The 21,287-nt window shown below is 39.5% G+C and overlaps 1 protein-coding gene across 1 annotated transcript; it reads left to right on the top strand.

Annotated features, from left to right (window-relative positions):
- Positions 1 to 401: 401 nt before the first annotated feature.
- On the top strand, positions 402 to 9,996 carry LOC311627543 (interferon-induced very large GTPase 1-like; the record flags this gene model as incomplete). The annotated part of the gene is made up of 3 exons (XM_084894052.1): positions 402 to 678; positions 4,573 to 4,649; positions 6,068 to 9,996. The coding sequence occupies 3 exons, from the start codon at positions 402 to 404 to the stop codon at positions 9,824 to 9,826; spliced, it is 4,113 nt and encodes a 1,370-aa protein (XP_084750178.1). The 3' UTR covers positions 9,827 to 9,996.
- Positions 9,997 to 21,287: the final 11,291 nt, after the last annotated feature.

The following is a 21,287-nucleotide window of genomic DNA, read 5'->3' as shown; positions in this document are numbered from 1 at the left end:
AACTTCCCCTTCCTGATCCTCCCCACTAGATAGCCCAGCCTTGGAATGTTGCACCTTAGAATGTTACCCGCCCTGGCAGTTAGCCAATCCTGTGTTGCCAGATGCCAAAGACCCCTCTGCATAGGCAACCCTGCCCCCCTTTGTTTCTGCTGTATAAATACAGCCATTTCAGAGAATAAAGTTGAGGCTTGATCAGAACCTTGTCTCGCCTTCATTCTTTCGCGTTCCTTGTTTGCTTCATTCTCTTAGGTGGTTCCTGCGTGCCCCCGTTGTTGCCCCGCGGGTCGGGACAACTGGCCTCATGTGTGTTTCCCATCATTCCTATCATTTTCCATAACCAACTCTCTATTTCATGTCAGTAACTGCCTTATCATCAGTTTCCCAGCATTTAGCTGCACAGAATGGGGAGCAACTCGAAGACAACTCTTCTTTACATCCTCGAGGACCTCTTAGAGGAGGAGTTCACAACGTTCAAGTTTCAACTCGCAAACATAGCTATTTCTGAGGAATACCGCCCCATACCTCGGAGCACCCTCCATCAAGCATCCCGAGTGAAACTTGCTGACCTACTGATACAGTTCTATGGGGACGGATACTCCAGGATTGTGACCAAGGAGGTCCTGATGACCATAGGCCAGCGCAACCTAGCAGAGAAGTTAAGTCAGAGTATAGAAAAACGTGAGTCTACACCTATCCTACTCCTCTGTTTGCTGGAATGACTCAAGACTTTCTGAAATCTTCATATCTTAACTAATTGAATACACATAGAGTCAGCATAAAATATAAAAAGAACTGTGTGTCGTGGCACTTTTAAGATTTATTTATTGAGATAAATTTCACATCTAAAATTCCAATGTAATTCCAACCTCTCAGCCATGCTTGAGTTTGATTCTGATGCTTGTTCAGTATCTTCAAACTGTCCTTTTTTGCTTATAGTGTGCCTTGTGACTTATCAAAATTGTACATAATGTACTAGGAAAAGAAACTGAGGTAAATCGCCCCTTAGTGTGAAATTTTATGCTTATCTGGCTTGGAGTTAGGCTCTGCTTACTGTTTGCTGTAGCTGTGGTGTCACAGGCTAAAAAAGCCTCTATTGTCCTTGTTTTATTATAGTTTCTCGGTTGTCTTTGGGTCTTCCCGGGAGCGTCTTGAATAAGAAGCTTATACAGAGTCCTTTCATTTTCTCTAGTTATTATACAAGAACCTAATTGATGTGGTGGTAAGGTAGGGAGGAAGGAAGTATTCCAAAGTCCAATGACTATACAGTTTTATATCATCAGTGGGGTTTTTGGCTTAAAACATAATAAGCATTTCCCATATTCTTAATCAATAATTCTTTTTTAAAAATATATATTTTATTGATTTTTACACAGAGAGGAAGGGAGAGAAATAGAGAGTTAGAAACATCAATGAGAGAGTCATCGATCAGCTGCCTCTTGCACACCCCCTACCGGGGGTATGCCCACAACCAAGGTACATGCCCTTGATTGGAATCGAACCCGGGACCCTTCAGTCCCCAAGCAGACGCTCTATCCACTGAGCCAAACCGGTCCCGGCTTAATCAATAATTCTTAAGTACTGTTTTATATTTTCTGCTCTTATATAGTAGAATTTACTAAAGAATATTGGGTATTTGACATAAGCTCTAGAAGGGCTTGAAAATCAGGTTTGAGGCTATTGAGCCTGGCACCAAGTCCAACAGCACATCACAGAAGTAGCCCAGGAGGATGCCATTGTCTCTGTTGATAGCTGTAGACATCACAGCTTGTCCGACCTCCCGCCTGAGGCTGGCACTAGAGATGGCCACTAGAACCATGTGCCTGCTGCCACTGGAAAATGAATGTAGCTTCTGTCCCTGCTAATACTATTGCCACAGGGGACTCTAAGAGGTTCCTTCGTCTCTGGTCACTAGCTCCTGGTTCTATTTTGAATGGCTACATATTCTCCATCCTGTTGGTGCTCTTCAATAATGTTGCCAAAAATGTCACGTCAGACATTTTAGTGTTTCCAAAATATCAACATAATGCAGAATGTTGTGAAAATAACCTTCATAATACATCATGGGTGCATGTATTATTTCATTCCCTTAAATTCCTAAAAGTTGAAAGCAGTTAAATAATTTCCTAGAATTACTGTATCAGCGCATGAAATATGGTCATTTAAAAATATTAATTTATGGGAAGAATTTTATCACTTTAAAAATATATTTTAAATACTTATTTTTATTTTGTTCAAAATGTTATTCATGTATATAGTTAAAAATTAAAACATAACCTTGACCCTTTTCTCATAAAATAACCTCTCTGAACTCAATTTTTCTTTTTTTTCCTTCTTTTTAATCCTTACCCAAAAATATGTTTTTATTGATTTTGGAGAGAGAAACATAGATGTGAGAGAGAAACATTGATTGATTGCCTCCCATATGCACCCCAACTGGGGATCAAACCCACAACCTAGGTAATGTGCCTTGACTGGGAATGGAGCCTGCAACCTTTTGGTGTATGGGCCAGTGCTCCAATCAACTGAGCCACCCATTGTTTTCATTTAAATTAAATTTATTGGGGTGACAATGTTAGTAAGATCATATAAGTTTCAAGTGTACATTTCTACAATACATGGTCTGTATATTGCACTGTGCACCCACCACCAGAGTCAAATCTTCCATCACCATATATTTGACCCCCTTTACCCTTTACTATCCCCACACCCTTTCCTCTGGTAACCACCCTACTATTGTCTGTGTCTATGAATTTCTGTTTGTATTTCTTGTTTTGCTCATTGTTGCTTTCAGTTTTATACACTTTCAGTTATTTTGCTTTCAGCAAAAGTTATATAGTTCTTAACTTTTTCTGTCTGACTTATTTCACTTAGCATGATATTCTCAAGATCCATTCATCACCCTGACTGGTATGGCTCAGTAGGTTGGTGCATCATCCCATACACTGAAAGGTGGCAGGTTTAATTCCTGGTCAGGGCACATATCTGGGTGGTGGGTCAGATCCCAGGTCAGGGCATGTGTGTAAGGCAACTGATAGATGTTTCACTCTCACATTGATGTTTTTCTCTCTCCCTCTCCCTTCATTTCTCCCCCCACCTAAAAAAATAATTAATAAAAGCATGTCCTTAAGTGAAGATTAAAAATGTTTAAAGTTTTTTTTTTTTATAAAATGGCAGAATTTCATCTTTTTTTAAAATTTTATTGCTGAATAGTATTCTATTGTATATATGTTCTATCCAATCATCTATTGAATGACACTTCAGTTGTTTCCATGTCTTGGCCATTATGAATAATATGGCAATAACATATGGGTACATATATCTTTGTGAAAAGCCCCTCTTCTGGGTTTTAAAACATTATTTGCAAAGATCAACTTTTTTTTTTTTATGGTGGTGACTGCCATATTTCTAACAAGCATCCTTTTACCACTCTTCATAGGTTAATCAATATCACATCCATTAGTTCAATTAGTTTATCAATACCAATATAATTTCAATATAACTTATTACTATCCCACAATGAGCCTTTTGCTCAGTTATGCCACCTCTTGCTTCCCCATCCATTCTCTTCCAGATAGATTTATGGCAGTATTTTTAGTTTATATACAGTTTTCATTTGAATTTTACTTTTTTTAACTTTTAAATTTGGTCCATTATTTGAGGCAATAGCTCAAAACTCACCCAAATACTTTTACTTTTACATGATCAAGTTGAAAACTTTAATTTTCTTAGAATCATAATGAAAGTCTTTCAACTTTTATTTATAGTTTATTTCTAAATGTGCAAATCACTTACCTATACTATTATACATATGTAAATTCCAGTCATAACAAAATCAAGTATAGTTTAATTATTATAATTTTTTTGTTTTTACTTTTGCTTTCATGAAAAGTTCTCAATACCATATTTTTTGCCTTGTGCATATTCATCACATCCTTATAGTCTTCCAATATCTCCAACTATTCTATCAAGTTAATGGGCTCTTCTATTCACCTATTTGTTTCCTAATTTCCTCCTAGAGCCTTCCTAAGAAATGGTATGTAGACAGTGAACTTGCAAGGGTGTTACTTCCTGGAAATAACTTGAATCTCTTCTCAAACTAGAAAGGTAACTGGTTTGAGGTAGAAAATTCTTTTACCTTATTATTTTTGAAAGAAATAGGTAATTACTGATAGTGAATCTGACGCCAATCTGATTATCACTTTTTCATCAGTGGTCTATGGACCACCCTGCCCCTGCCACGAATGATATTAGGGTCTTTATGTTTGATGATCTAAAATGAGTAGTGATGTTCTAGAGTACTTTTTTTCTGGTTTCTTATGCTGGAAACTTCACAAGCCTTTTTGCTATGAAGCTAATGTCCTTTAGCTCTATCATCAGTGATGGTGAGGTTTCACAGGCCTAGCCACAAACTAATCTACTTATAGCTACAAAATAAGCCCACAAACCTGTCATTCTGATCCTCCACTCTTGGTCATTAGCAGGTAGGGAAGAGGCTAAGCTTTAGCAACAGGGCAAGTCTGACTCCATGTTTTAATAATCATGAGAATAATAAACCTTGTTTTCCCTCCAAAGCTGGATCTTCCACTGATAATAAAGCTCCAAAGAAGAGGAAGCAAGACAAAGAAACAGGACCAGATGGATTGCAAAAGGTTTGTAATCACCCCAGATACTTTACTCAGGAAGAGAGAGGGGTTTCCAGGCCATAGAATGCTCACAATCTCAGAGGCTTACTGGCTTCCATATCCTTTGATATAACAGAGTCATTTGGCATTAGAAACAATGTGCCTACAAGGTGTCTTGGTAAAGAGCAGGATCCCAGAGAGGCCTGGTTATGAGTCCGGTCACTTCTGTGTAACCAGGCATTTGCTTGATCTTTTAATGAGCTCTTCTTCTCCAAAATGATAATAATAATAATAATAATAATAATAATAATAATAATAGGGTATTATTAAAATTGATGGTTACCGCCTGGCCGGCATGGCTCAGTGGTTGAGTGTCAACCTATGAACTAGGAGGTCAAGGTTTGATTCCAAGTCAGGGCACATGCCTGGGTTGCAAGCTCGATCCCAATTGGAGGGTGTGCAGGAGTCAGCAAATCAATGAGTCTCTCTCATTATTGATGAGTCTATCTCTCTTTTTCTCTCCCTTCTTCTCTGAAATCAATAAAAAAATATATATTTTAAATTTGTTGGCTACTAAATGAGACAAATTCTTTTTCCTTTCAGCTTTCCTCACTACCTTCATTTTTTTTCTTTTAAAAATATATTTTATTGATTATTTTACAGAGAGGAAGAGAGAGGGATAGAGAGTTAGAAACATCGATTAGAGAGAAACATCGATCAGCTGCCTCCTGCACACCCCCTACGCCCGCAACCAGGGTACATGCCCTTGACTGAGATCAAACCTGGGACCTTTCAGTCCACAGGCCAATGCTCTATCCACTGAGACAAACAGATTTCAGCACTACCTTCATTTTCTGCTTCTGCCCACACATACTAGATTGCTTTCTGTTTCCTATTTATACTCAACCTTCAGACATCTTTTCCTGTGCTTCCTCTTCTCATTATCTGGAATATATCCACCCACTTACATTGCCTAAGAAAATCTTATTCAGTTAATAATATAGCATGCACAAACTGGTGAACACAATAACTACCTTGTGGTAATTGTTTTGCTATTTTTTAAAAAATTATCTTCTCCTCCTTTCCCCCTTCCATGAGTATATGTTACATCAGTTTGGTAAAGCCTTTCCTGGCTTTGCATCCCTAGATAATCTAATCACTTCTTCAAATATGTTGCCAATGCATTTTGAGCTTGTCACCATTTATGTATGTCTTCAGTATTCTATTATAACACAGTATAATTAGCTACTTATTTTATGTCTCTCATAGTTAAGTTTTAAGCTCTTCATCCCTCAGTCAACCCATTACCTAAAACTTAGAAGTACTCTATTATTTGAAAATGAATGAATATATTTACACACTAATACTTAATAAACTTCATACTTGTTAAACTTAAGCCTTTGTTATAGACAATAGTCATTATCATTTTCTATATTTCTTTCTAGAAAATTAGAAATATATTTAACAAAAAGAAGACACCCAACGAATCTGCTTCTAGTTCCAGAGAGCTTCAATCAAGCAATGATAAAAAAGAAACAGCCCCAAATCAACACTTTCTTCACTTACTCAGACAGCTTAACCTGGCAAGTTATTATCCCAAGAAAATGACCAAAGTCAATACTCTTTTGATAAATAAGACCTCCCTCTGTGACACTCAACCAAAGGCTGTGGGGGAGCTACCAGTTTGTTTTCTAGAGAAACTTTTGGTATTAGATTATCATTTGCGGTACCTGGTTTACAGAGGCAATATAGATACAGTATCTACTGGGCCCCAGACACTTAAACCCACAGAACTAGGAAGAACATTTGAGGACTTTTTCATTATTAAAAAAACAAAATCAGCTTCAACACAAACTTACATCCACCCAATGGACATACAAATGGCAATTTTTCACTGTGCAGATGACTTCACAAGACAGTATGTTTTAACCAAACTTTCCATTTGTCAATTTGCTCTCCCACTTTTGGTGCCCAGTCCTTGCAGTCCCCAAATCGAGTTTCCTCTTTGGTCTCTCAGGCAAATCAGGAGAAGCTGGAAAGAGGTGGAACAAATGGGATGGGAAAAAAAAATTAAGAATTATAATAACCAGCTGATCAGTTGGCAGCCTATACACACTGTATCCTTCATAAGCTTTGGAAATTGTGTCTCTACTTCTAAATCACAGATTCTAAATTCACTTCTGAGTAAAGGCAAACACGACCATTTTTTCTACCATCATCCCAGGGAAGGCAATAATAGGTGTCTATTGATAGAAGGTATGGTGGAAATCTGCTGGTTTTTCCCAGGTGGGAGAGCTGAGGACAGATTTGAAAACTGTATTGCCTTCACCAATCTCCATGGAAATGCTGAAGTACATGAGAGTCAGGTTAAGTTCCTACAAGAAGTATCCTCAGTCACTATCATTCTCCTGTCAACTTCTGCTTTTGACAAAATGAATAGTTCCCTTTTACTTGAAATTTGGAATTCATCCAAGCCTCTCATCTGTTTGTTTGAAGATGTAGAAAATATTATGGATGAGAATTCTGTTCACAAAGTGAGAATTGGAATCAAGGATTTAAATAAGGTAGAATTAGCTGATAAAATTACAGCTACATTATCACAATTGCTAAAGAAGTCTGGATCTCCTCACAGTTTGAGTGACTGGGCCAACGTTGCTAGGAAGTATAAATTTATTATTGACGAGAACCAAGAAGCTTGCCAAGAAGCAGAAAAAAGAACTAAAATCCTTATGGACATCTTGAGAAAAGTGAAATTATCTGAGATAAAGGAAAAGTTACTACCACTTCAGGGAAGTCTGTGGCATGATTGGTGTAAGAAGGATAAGGAACTCCATCAGCTGAGAGAAAAAGGAAATAGGAGCATTGAGAAATACACACAGGAGATTGAGAAGGAAAAGCAGAAAATACGCTGTGAACAGTATCACAAAGTTATTAACCTTAGTGACCTGATAAATTACTTCCTTGAAAGTCTTCAGTCACACCCAGAGACCCATACAGAGCTCTACTTTCTGCAAGGGCTGAGTATGTTAATAGATCAACTAACCACCAGAGAGTTAGACAACCTCCACCAGAAGCACAGTTTCCTGTTGGCTCAAGTGAGAACAGAGAAGGAGAAGCACTCAAAGAGAGAATCCCTCCGAGACTGGGAGGCTGAGCTAGATGCTCTTACCAAAGAGATCAGGGACTCCACCCTGGGAATTGAACACTTCATGAGAGAAGTTGGCCAGATCTACGAAGCTCTAGAAGAAGCTTCCTCCCAAACACATACACTGTTTGTCTCCCTTCCCCAGATGGCTGCCGACCTGATGATATCTGGGATTCCCATTGAGCTGATGGATGGGGATGCATCTTATGTGCCACTGAAATGGGTGGCAGCTGTTTTTGACAAGGTCTCTGAGAAACTTGGAGACAAACGAGTATTCGTTCTCTCTGTTCTGGGCCTGCAGAGCTCAGGGAAGTCTACTCTGCTGAATGCAATGTTTGGGCTGCAGTTCAGTTTCAGTGCTGGGAGGTGTACCCGGGGGGCCTACATGCAGCTCCTGAAGGTGGAAGAGATGCTCAGGGAAGAGTTGGGCTATGATTTTGTGCTTGTTGTAGACACAGAAGGACTTCGGGCCTCAGCGCTAATTAACAAAGCACAGAATGAGGAGAATGAGTTGGCAACCTTTGTCATTGGGCTTGGAAACCTAACTCTAATCAATATTTTTGGGAAGGATCTATCAGAAATACAAGATATTCTGCAAATAGCCATCCATGCCTTTCTCAGGATGAAACAACTGAATATCTCCCCAAGATGCCTGTTTGTTCACCAGAACATAGAAGAAATTATAGATACAAATCAAAGCATGGAAAGGCGAAGGTGGCTGGGAGAGAGACTGGATGAAATGACACTTGCTGCAGCCAAATGTGAACAATGCTCAGATGTAGCTACCTTCAACGATGTCATTCAGTTCGATCCCAAGACCCACATCTATTACTTTGCTCACCTGTGGGAAGGTTCTCCCCCAATGGCCCCCCCTAATCCCTGCTATAGTCACAACGTTCAAAAGCTGAAGAGCAGGATTCTTAAGAATGCCAAAGAAGAATCCAGGGGAAGCATCTTGAAGATATCAGAACTTAAAGTCCGAATACGGGATCTATGGAGGGCCTTGGTGAATGAGAATTTCATTTTCAGGTTCAAGAACACCCGGGAGGTCTTGGCTATGAGTAAACTGGAGACCATGTACAACAGGTGGACCTGGGAGCTGAGAAGTCATGTGCTGGACTTAAATAATCAGCTGTCCAGCCAGATTCGGAATGAAGAAGCTGAGGAGATCAAGAGAAGTTTGATCGACAATAAAATTGTGGATAAACATGAAGCCATTAACCAAGAACTCCAAAGATATTTTCGAGAAGACAGAGATAGAAATATCTTAGCTCAGTGGAAAGTAAAATTTGAAGATGATTTGAAGAATCTTAAAGAGGAGCTTACAGTAGAAACTATGAGAAAATGTGAGGATTTAGTTAGCGGAAAGAAAGTACAAGACCTTTGGGAAGACCATCAATTAAACTTTGAACATATGTTATTAGAAAAAATCGAAGGGATGGCTGTGCCCACCGTTGGGAAAGAGCTGCATGATAAGAAGCTGAGAGATCTTTTCAACAAGATTTGGTCTGAAAATATCTCCATTTTATTGCCTGCTACACTCCCATCTGCTGAGGATCCTGATATTGATATTGAGCTAGAGAACATCCTCCTGGAGCATTTTAAACAGCTTCCCAATATTGTGAACAAAATTAGGTACCGTGATACAAAGAAAACGTTTCGTATCAATTACTCTAAACATGTTATCACCTTTCAAAAGTTGCAAATATATGGGCCCTCTCTGGAAGAGTTTGAAAAAGATATCATAAACAAGACAACAGCTCAAATTGTAAAGCTGGTTAAAGAAATGATGCATAAAAGAGAACAACTGAATGAGGGTTATAGTTCTAGTTATTTCCATGAAATTCTGCAAGTGATCAATCAGGAGGCTGAGGCTGCATCTCAAGGAGCCAGATTCATGCTGACAAACAGATATAAACTAGAACTTGCCCTAGAGCTATTTCAAGAGGCAGCAAACAGTTTTAAAAAGATGCGCATCACATTCAAGAAAGCAAACAACCCTGTCCTGTACCTAGAAAGTAAAAGGGAGGAATTTTTTACTAAACTTAAGTTGTCCTAGAAAAACCATTGAAACATGGACTTATTTCCTTTGGTGTATAGTTTCTGCTACCTAGGAAAAGAGGGTAAATACTCAAAAAGCCGGTCAGATCCTCACTTAGCTTTTCTCCTCCTCTGTTACATTGCTTTCGGTAATGAGCATTTTTGTGTTTTGTTGTGTTTTGTTTTTTTTAACCCAGATAATTAAACACTGTATTTTACATCTCCTCTGGGAGTTTTTTAATTACTATGTGCCTGTGTAAATAAGTTTCCAAACTAATATTTTTTTAAAAGTTGAAATTGAACAATTACCAGAAATAACACAAAACATAAAATTCATTTTTTATTATTTCAAAGTAATACAAAATTACATAGCAAAGAAAAATTTAAAAATCAAGATTATATTGGGCATCTTTTCTTCTTCCTCCCCCCTCCCTTCTTTCCTTGACAAATTCCTTCTTATATTGCTTAATTGTTAATTGAGTCCCTGCTATTTGCTAGGAATTTTGCCAAGTGTTGGGCATATAGAGAAATATAAGACATGTATTCTGGGTACTGCATGAATGAGCAAAGACAGTCTCTTCATGTTGGACCTTAGGTTGTCTGTTTCTTCACAGCAGCCTGCCACCCAGTAGAGCAAAAGCCCACCGGTGCCAATTCAACATTTTACACAGCCAATAGTCGTTAATATAGCCCAATTAAGCACGTACCATGCTTCCCCGCTCTGTACACTTTGCAAAACTGATCTCATTGAAGGAAAAACTTCAGGGCTATATAGATTCCAAGCTGTGGCTGTCCTTTGGAGCTCTATGATTTAAAGACTTACTACTGAATGGTAGGTCCCTCTTTGACCCCCTGGGAGTTCCTCTCTCCTTTTCCCCTTCTAAGTAGGTGCCGCCTCGGGATGGTCTCATGCTGCCAGGGACTCTCCCCCTCCTCCAAGGTGCAAACCTGTCACATCACCCAAATAAAGTTAAAGTTCTGCTGCTATCTTGCAGTCCTGCCTTTTACCTTGCTTAGCCCTGAACCCCTTCAAACCTCCTATGCTGGAGCCCGCATGTTTTATTCAAGACGTGCTTGAGAGGAGGAAGCAAATATCAGTATCTACGATAAATTACAAGATTTGTCATCATGGAAGTAATTAAAGCTTAGCCTAGGCTCAGAAAAACCATCAGGAAATGCTTTTAAGATAAGGCACATGAAGCCTGAGCCCAATCTAGAAGAACAAGGACTGTCAACCAAAGGAAAAAGAAATTCAAGTAGGAGGAAGAGCTTGAACACTCTGAGGAATTAGAAGTCCACTGAGATGTGGTTAGAACACAAATTGTGTATGGGGCCTGGTAGGAGGTTAAATTAGATAGGAAGGCAGGTGCCATGTTATATAGGTCTCTTGGACTCTCATAAAAATATTTTATCCTGGGAATTTTTAAAGATGCATAATTGTGCTAGGCAAATTCCTTTTGTCTCTTTGGGATCACTCTCAACTTTCTACATTGAACGCTTTGAATCATATACCATGAAGCTAATCTTACTAGTTTGAATCAGCTAAGCTTCCTTGCCTTCTGACTACAGATTTGTTTTGGCCACTTAGAGTTTTCTGCAGGTGACTAGCAGGGCAGAAGGGGATGGGGAGGGTCAGAATATTTGAAAAAGAAATCATAAACAAGACAACAGCTCAAATTGTAAAACTGGTTAAAGAAATGATGCCTAAAAGAGAACAACCGAACGAGGGTTATAGTTCTAGCTATTTCCATGAAATTCTGCAAGTGACTCATCAGGAGGCTGAGGCTGCATCTCAAGGAGCCAGATTCATGCTGACAAACAGATATAAACTAGAACTTGCCCTAGAGCTATTTCAAGAGGCAGCAAACAGTTTTAAAAAGGTGCGCATCACATCTTTTGAAATCAACTAGGCTTTCTTGCCTTCTGGTTTCCTGCCTCGTCTTTCTGGTTTCCTCTCTGGCCATCTCAGGTTAGCAGTGATCCTCTCCTTCAAAGACAGGTATTTGAGAACTTTTCCTTCTGGCTCCTGCTAGCCCATGGTGCTTCGCCATCATTTTGACCTTACCCTCAGAAGTACTCTTTTCACTAATTTTTAAAATTACCCCTTTTTAATAGACCATATTTTTGCAAGTAGCTTAGTACACTCTACTTCAAAGCTGTATACTATTCTTTGAAGATAAGCCACTTTGTGGATCACTGTTGTCAATGTGGCCAAACACTTTTTGAAATGGATTTTGTTCATGGGAGATTGAGTTGCTATTCCTCTTTAATTAGATGCTGATGAGTAAAAGGGTATATTTATTCTTATTCAGAATCATTAGTTAGCAGAAGATTTTGTACAGGTAGGGAGAAAATTCCCAGTCTGTGAATTTTTTAAAGACAGGGCTGCATATCACATATTCTGAATAAGAGAATCATAATTGGGATATTTCTGAGGCTGATAACATTGATAATGCAAGCAAATTTTGGTTGGTTTTATAAAAATATGAAAAATTTCCCCAATCCTATGCCTTTTCCCTGGGTAATAATTGATGGTGTTATAAAGATGGCTCCAGCTGCTTGTGCTCCTGATGTGACAAGATGACCTGAGGGAAGTTAATGTAGATCTGTTTGCTCAGCTTTCCCAAAGGTGACTAAATGATGGTGAAAGGTTAGGACTGTTAAGAAGAAAGGAAACCGTAAGAGTAAAATGTATGGGAAAATCTCAGAGCAATTAAGATAAGTACATTAAAAATGGGATGATAAATGAGTAGGTAGTTGGGGCAACTACTAAAATTAAATGGATCATTCTGAAAGACTAGAGAACCAATGCATGAAATTCATCCAAGGGGCTCGGCCCCTGTAGCTGTGGAGGCTTTGCCCTTGTATTTCTGACTTTGTCCGGAAGGTCATCTAGAAGGATGTCTAGAAGGTTGTTTGGCTATCTGGCCTAATTAGCATACTTTGCTTTTATTATTATAGATTACATAGGCTGCCTGGTCCAACACTGATCTAAGTGTGAAAGGACTGTGACACATTAGCTCAATTTATTCTAGATCAGAGGAAGTCTTAAAAAAGATGATTACACAGAGGAAGTCTTAAACAAGATGATTACACAAAGAATCTACAATCTCTTCCGAGTCAGAACAAACTGAAGTAATGTAAGGTAAATGAGAAGAAATTCCAGATCAGGGGAAGGCCAGGGTGTCTTGGCACTTGTATTGGCATGGCTACGATGGCCTAGGGGTGATAAAGAAACTCCACCGGGATTTCTGGATACTAGTGTGTAAAGTACTGTCCTTCTCAGCCTGAAATAAAATGTTAAAGGGCAATATTATTTAACATTGTGATATTGTGATGCAGCTGTAAAAGGCTTGTAGATGAAAGTATGGTTCTAAGTAGCAATTTATATAAGGTTGTTATGTTACTCCTACCAGAAAGAACGTGATGTCTGAGTGGAAGATTCTTTCCTCATACAAGCTGCTTGGAAAAGAGATGTTGTGAAATCTTCTCTTTGTCCCTTTCTAATTGGACATACCAGATGGGAAAATTTTTAATCACCTAAGCCTAGTTAATTTAAAACAATACAGAGCCCTGGGGGAAGGGGAATATCCAGAAATTTGAACTCAGGATATGTTGTATTCAGGAACCTAATCAGGAGACAGCTTATTGCTACAGCCTTCTAACATTATTAGATATTACAAATAGAAGATGACTAGACTATTGTTATCTCAAACATCACCATGTCTAGATTTTACATATTAAAAAAGATAAAATAGATAATCACCTTTCAAAACCCTATCATCTTTATCTTTCAGAGTTCTAACTTGGTAGAAAAAAAAAAAAAGGCAGCTGTCTCTGATACAAAGCTTGAAAGTATGTTTTCTTCTCAGAGACTTTCTGATGTTTTGTCACTTAGTGGTGAAGGAAAGAACAGAGAACATCAAAATACACTTCAAATAAGTATTTTCTGCCCAGGGCAAAACCCCTAATGATAGTCAAAATCACCTTGTTTCTGGAAATTGAAAAAGAAATAGAATATCTGCCCAGATTAACAGGGAGGAAGCCAAGCAAGAAATGTGGTCATGTGTGTAAGACTGTTTTTGAATCTATGTATAATTTATCCATGAAATGATTCAAATGTATGAGACAATAAACATTACTTGTGGAGCTACAATAGTTTCACTTTGGGGAAATAAGAAGCAGGGTGACATCGTTCTGGGCCCAGCCCTCTGCACCCCTCCCCACCCCCCACAGCACAGAGGAAGAACAAAGACAAGTCATAAGCATGTAATGAGCCCCAAACAGAGAAGAAATGCCTGGGAGACTCTGGGCAAGCGATGAGATCTCTTCCTCCTGGAGGGCTGTGGAAGTTCCAATTACACAGGAAGAACAGGGGAGCAGTGTGATGCCATTGTTCTGCGCTTATTTGATCTTCACAATTACAACCTGATTTGAGTGTAGACTATGTTATAGAGCATAAAGTGAGTGATTTCCCTATATTAATACACAGTTTCATGTAGATGAACTCCAAAACTCAGAAATAATAAAGCTAAATATGTCTGACTTAGAATTTCTCCCTTCCTTCCTTCCTTCCTTCCTTCCTTCCTTCTTTCCTTCCTTCCTTCTTTCCTTCTTTCCTTCCTTCCTTCCTTCCTTCCTTCCTTCCTTCCTTCCTTCCTTCCTTCCTTCCTTCCTTCCTTTCTTTCTTTCTTTTCTTTCTTTCTTTCTTTCTTTCTTTTTTCTTCTCACCATTGGTGATGCCACCCTCTGAGAAGGAAACAAAAAGCAAAGCACAACTGTTTGGTGAGGCCCTGTGTTAGGCCCATTAAGCTCAATATTCTATTTGTTTCCTTGAGTAAAACCATTTGGGCACTATTATCCACAGTTGCAGAAATTTCAATTCAGAGAAGGACTAAGAGAAAAACCATGAATCGATTTAGCAATTATTTCCTGAACACCTGTTATAGTCCAAGAACTCTGCCCAACAGTCAGAAGAATAAAAATGAATCTGAGAATGTCCCTCCTTTATAAGTGGGGGTGGGGGTGGGGAAAGAACAGTGGAAAACAGACAAACAATAGATACCAAAAAGATCATGCAGCCACTTACAAAGCTATCATCAACAAGATGGTGTAAGATCAGAGAGGGATGGAAAGACAGAGGTAGTTAGAGGAGATACTATTATAATACTACATTCAGAAATTGTAGGAGAATCGGATGAAGAAATAACAGCTTTATAAAAGGTATCCATAAACTAACAATTTGAAAATTAATAGTAATGGTAAATTAATAGTAAAATATACAGAGCAGCAGCAATTAACATTGTATACTACCAGACCAGAAATACAAGGATTAAAGGAATCAATGAAAAAAGCATAACCAAATAAAAATAGCATTACAGAGAGATGAGTATTCAACAAATGTGGTTGGGGAAAATGGCATATTAGTCAGATAAATGTTTGGTAGATCATTACCTTATATTTTAAATAAAATAAAAATCCAAATGTAAAAAACTCCCATAGTAGTGAAAAATGTTTTGAGTAATTTATAATCTTTCAGTGAGAAAATCCTTATAATAAAACCAAAGTCAGACCATATTAAGGAAAATCTTGATAGATCTGATTTCATATAAATTTAAAACCTTTATATAGAAAAAATAAAGCAAAATGAAAATCAAGTTTGAAGGTATGAAAGAAAGGAAAAAAATATTTGCAATATGCAAAAAAGACAGAAATCTGCCGTCATAATATATGAAAAACTTATAAAATGTATTAATGAGCATGAAAAATAAACACACCCAGAAGAAAATGTCTTAGAATATTAAAATGCATACCCAAACAGCTGAAATTGAAATGTAAATAAGTAAATAAATTTTATAGTGTGGTGAAGACCCAGGAGGGCTGGGTGTAGGATAGAGGGGATCAATGGCGGGGAAAGAAGGGAACATCTGTGATACTTTCAACAATAAAGATAAGTTTTTAAAAATATCATATAAGTAAAATAAATGTCAATGTCAATAATATCCAAATAAATGTAAATTGAAACACAATGCAAACAAAGTTGACAATAATTAAAATAAATAATGAAGTAAATGTTAGCCAGCATATGTAGAAAAGGAATGGATAATATATTGCCGGTACACAGGAGGGCTATTTTGTAATGTGTATCAGAAACCTTAGTAAAGGACATGACCTAACAATTCTACTTCTCAAAATTATCCTAAATGTATAATTATATACGAGGCAATTATGGAAAGATATTCATCACAGAATTGCACATAAAAGGAATTTTAGAAACCATTTAAATGTCCATTACTTGGAGGTTGCTAAGAAGATAAGTGGTTCTGAATAGAATTTAATACAGAAATTAAGAAAAATTAGGCAATTCCTTATATATCTACATAGAATGATGTGAAAATATATTATGTAAAAGCAAAAGTTACAAAGTATATACAGGGTGGGGCAAAAGTAGGTTTACAGCTGTACATCTGAAGAAAGACACACAGGTTATGATTATTACAATAAATGTATTAATTCTGTACTTCACATACTCACAACTGTAAATCTACTTTTGCCCCACCCTATGTAATATGATACAATTTTGGTAAAATAAAGAAAATATTATTATTTTAGAAATTCATTTAATTTTTCAAAATATATTTATTGAGCCCCAGCTATGTCTAGCTAATATTCTAAAAGTTCATGATCAAAGAGTTAAAAAACACTTAAAGTCTCTATTTTCATAAAACTTATATTCTAGTGGAAAGAAGCATTCCTATATAATAAAGAGCTAATATGCAAATGGTTGTCATGCCCTTGCGCCCTCACACTGGAACTGCTCAGAAGCTCAACACTGGGAAGAGAGGATTGGGGACCATCCAGTCTGGGAGAGGGACAAGACACCTGCCCATGGTCCCCTGCGGCTGCTGCCAGCCTGGGCAAAGCTGACCTTGGGTCCTGGGTGCCTGTGGCTGGCCAGAGGGAGGGAAGCCTGGCTCTCAGAAGACTACAACTGGCCAGAGGAGGAAATCCTGGGTCCCAGGTGCAGGGTGAGGAAGAGGCAGTTAGGGGCAATCAGGCAGACAGAGGTGGTTAGGGGTCATCAGACAGGCAGAGGGGTTAGGGACGATCAGGCAGGCAGGCAGATGAGCTGTTAGGAACCAACAATCTCAGATTGTGAGAGGTAGTAGACATCCCCCGAGGGGTCCCAGATTGAAGAGGGTGCAGGCTGGGCTGAGAGACTCCCCCTTCCCCCACCATGCACAATTTTGTGTACTGGGCCTCTAATAAATAAATAAGAAAGTGAATACTATATCCAATGTGGCTGGTGTTAAGAAGAATTGCACATTAAAGAGAATAGCAAGTATTAGATATAAAAAACTGCTATTTATTACAGGCTCCTCAGGGAAGACTTTTCCAGGTAGAGTGAAATTTGAGCAGAATTTTGGAGAAAGGGAGGGTTAAGCTGGGAAAATAGATTTTTGAAGAAAAGGAACAAGAGCAAAGACCTCAAAGTGTGAGTATGCCTGGGGTGACTGAAGACCATCAATGATGCCAATATGATTGTATCACAATGTGCAAGGGAGAGGGGTCAGAGATGAAGTTCATGTGGAACCTTGTGGGATATTATAAGGGTTGTCACTTTTGCTAAGAGTGAGTTGGGGAGCTTTTGGAGATTTTCTAGCAAAGGAGTGGTATCATATTTTCAATTTTAAAGATCATTCTCAATACTGTGTAGAGAACAGACTGAGAGAGGAGTGGGGAAGAGCACAATGTCAACGATAGCACAGAGAAATTAGTTAGGAGACTATTGCAACAGCCCCAAAAAAGAGAAGATTGTGGCTTGAATTAGGATGATTGTGGTTAGTGCCTTACATAGTCAAGTGGCCTGACTCATGATATATTTTGTGATATAATCAACAGGATTTGCTTAAATTGGATATGTAAAGAATATGCCTGGGTTAATTAGTTTGAGGGTTCAAAAATATTTTTCTTAATGGCATCCCAATTACATCAACTCTAAGTTTCTGTTTAACCAAACTAACAATAATCCTGAATAAACTTCCTCCTCAAATATGACCCCAAACCCAGAGGCACTTTTAGTTATTAGTAATCTCTCTAATGCTCTCAATATTCACCAGTGGTACCCTTTTGGTCCAATGAAGTGCACAATTGCTGACATATTGCTGGTAGCTCTTCTGTGAGGCCACTCCTACCACTTCCCTGCAGCTGAATATCCTTCAGGACTCTCTGCAAAGGCGGCTACCCCAAATCCCAATCTACAACAAATTATCTACATTTACTCTAACTAATTCCATTGGTGGAAATTTATCCAGGACCCTATATGCTCAGTACCATTATTTATATACTAGAGGCCTGGTACACAAAATTTGTGCATATGGGAGTGCATAGACCTGTCCATCAGCCCATCCTGCACCCTCTCCAATCTGGGATCTCTCTCACAATCCAGAACTGCTGGCTCCCAACTGCTCACCTGCCTGCCTTCGTGATTGCCCCTAACTACTTCTGCCTGCCAGCCTGATCACCCCCTAACCACTCCCCTGCCAGCTGATTGATGCCTAATTGCTCCTCTGCCATCCCTTGGAGTCCTTTTCACCCCTAACTGCCCTCACCTGCAGATCTGGTCACCACTAACTGCCCTCCCCTGCAAGCATGGTCTCCTCCAACTGCTCTCCCCTACAGGAGTCCCCCCTCCAACTGCCCTTCTCTGCAGGCCCATTTGCCCCCAACTTCCCTCCTTTCCAGCCTGGTCACCCCTAACTGCCCTCCCTTTCAGGCTTGATTACTCCAACTGCCTTCCCTTGCAGGTCTGATCCCACCCAACTGCCCTCCCTTGCTGGCCTAATCACCCACAACTGCTCTCCCTTGCAGGCCTGGTCCTTCCCAACTGCCCTGCCTTGCTGGCCATCTTGTGGTGGCCATCTTGTGTCCACATGGTGGCAACCATCTTTGACCACATGGGGGTAGCTATCTTGTGTGTTGGAGTGACAGTCAATTTGCATATTACTCTTTTATTAGATAGGATAATAATGTCTATAAAGTTACAAGTGAATTCCCCTGTGTTTGCTGGTGGAAGTTTCCTTAAACTTCGTATTCTCTTCTTCATAATTGGTTTCAACATCCCCACCTAAGGTTGAGATAGAGTTTACACTAGAGGTTCCTTTGAGCAGGACTTGAAGGGGAAAAATGAATTTGTTGAGCCCCTACTCCAGGTTAGGCTCTAGGATTATCTCATTTGATCAACAGCATGAATTTTGGTAAAATGGAAGACTGAGGAATTAAATGAGTGACCCAAGATTACATAGTTAGGTAGTAGTGAGAAAGGACTCTGAGTCCACTTGCCTTGTTAACACATAACTTTAAGAGGACTAGTGACAATAGCTCCCTCTTAACAAAACAAATCATCCTAGATTCTCATATCCCTGTCATCTGCAAGGATAATGCACCTGATAACTTGCTCAGAAATTCATGGCTTTTAAAGTGAGTAGGATAAAGGTATGATAAGACAGAAGAAACACGAAAAACTCCGAGTTCACAGGAGAGAAGGGGGATGGTCTTCTTTTCCATTTCCTCTGCAAGCAATGCTCTACTTGTTACAGCTGAGCACTGCCCTGAGAGATAGGAAGAAAAGTCTGCCAAAGGTAGGATCGGGTGCCTCTGTGTCTTTCCCTGATGTGATATTGTGATATAATAAGGAATATATATTTGGTCTTCATCCCAGTTCCTGACATAGGGCTCCTCACACCCTTGTAATAATTCCCAAGTTATAAGACCACGAGGAGCATCTTTTAATCTAATGAGGTGACACTAGTTGAGCTCCTAGATGGCTCCTGGCTGAGACTGGTCACCAGAAAAGTCAAAGCCATGATTAGAAGCTTGGTATCTTGAGCCACACCCCCGTCTCATCTCTAGAGAGGGGAGGGGCTGGAAATGGAATTCATAGTAAATTGTGCCTATGAGAGAAAGCCTCCATAAAACCCCAATAGCATGGGTTTCAAAGACTTTTCTGGTTGGTGAATATAATCATACTAGAAGACCAGTGCACAAAACTTGTGCATGGGTAGGGTCCCTAGCAGCTGCTGGCTGCTAGCCGGGGCCTCTCTTCCCCCACCTGCTGGTCAAAGCCTCCCTTCCCACCCACAACCCATTCAACTGCTCCGCTATCCTGCCTCGGTGCCGCTCTCATAGGGGCCCATCAGGGCCAGCAGCACCTCCACTGCCACCCGCTGCCAGCTCCACATCACCCAAGTCTGCCAAGTTCCTCGCCACCCCCTGGTGGTCAGCACACATCTAATTCCCAGTTGGTTGAACTCGCACCTGTAGGGACAATTTGCATATTAGCCTTTTATTATAAAGGATACTGGGAGACTGATGCACCACAACTGCATGGAAACAGAAGCTCCTGTACTCAGGATCCTCTCAGACCCCCACCCTCTGTATCTCTTAATCTGCATCCTTTATCCTATCCTTTAATCCTAAACGTGTGAACATAAGGAAAACGTTTCCCTGAGTTCTGTGAACCACTCTAGAAAATTAATGGAACCTGAGAAAGGGTGTGAGAACTGCTGATTTGTAGCCAAGTTTGTCAGAAATGAGTAAGTACCAGGGAACCTGCTGGTTGAGATTGGCATCTGAAGGTGGGGCTGAGCCCTTAACCTGTGGGATCTGTCAGAATGAGTTGCATTGTGGGACACCTGGTTGGTGTTGCAGATTTGCTTGGTGAAGGGAAAAGACCCACACCTCTGATGTTGAAACAAAGGAAGACTCATCGTTGCAAATTTGCCTGAGTTATCTGATTTTCCTTCCCTTTCTCCTTCTCTTTCTTAAGGGTTTTAATCAAAGCTTGTGGAGGGATGGGACTAGGGTGGAAAACTTATGAACTCCGTCATTCTCAAGGTCCCTTGCGCCTCTCTGGACTCACTCTAATTCTGGCCCTGGATGTGCCCCTGGGTCACTGATTTTCTCTAGTATTCCCAGAGAGGTCTCAGCGGCTTCCTTTTCCTTTTGTTTATTCTGAGAAAGGGTAGAATTTTTCAAACGTAACTTAAGTTGGAAAACTGGTTGGCAAACATGAAACCTACAGAAAACATCTTGCAAATAAATTTCAGTTATTGCTTAACAAAGATCCTGTGAAAAAACACACAAGTTTCTAAGACTTGAGATGAGACCTGAAAGTGAAACAAAGTCTCTTCTCAGTACTGAGGGTTGACCTGAATAACAGGAAGCGGCTGTGGTAGACAAGGGTGTGAGAATCTGGTCTTAGGCCCAGGGATTGCTTACCATGCTTCATTTATTTAGGCAACATTTACAAAGGTCATGCCATATACTGAAAAAGTGCTCACACTGTGGAGGAGTCTGAGATGGACCAGACATAGACTCTATCAAATGCAGATTAATAGCATAGCAATAGACATGACATAGGCAAAGATACAAGACTTAGCAAAAGAGTGAAAATAACTCCCCAGGAACTACAACATGGT

Source organism: Pipistrellus hanaki (assembly GCF_964339955.1).
Source record: "Pipistrellus hanaki genome assembly, chromosome: 9".
Taxonomy (NCBI): domain Eukaryota; kingdom Metazoa; phylum Chordata; class Mammalia; order Chiroptera; family Vespertilionidae; genus Pipistrellus; species Pipistrellus hanaki.
The sequence above is the reverse complement of the archived record's forward strand: the minus strand, read 5'-3'. Positions and strand labels throughout refer to the sequence as shown.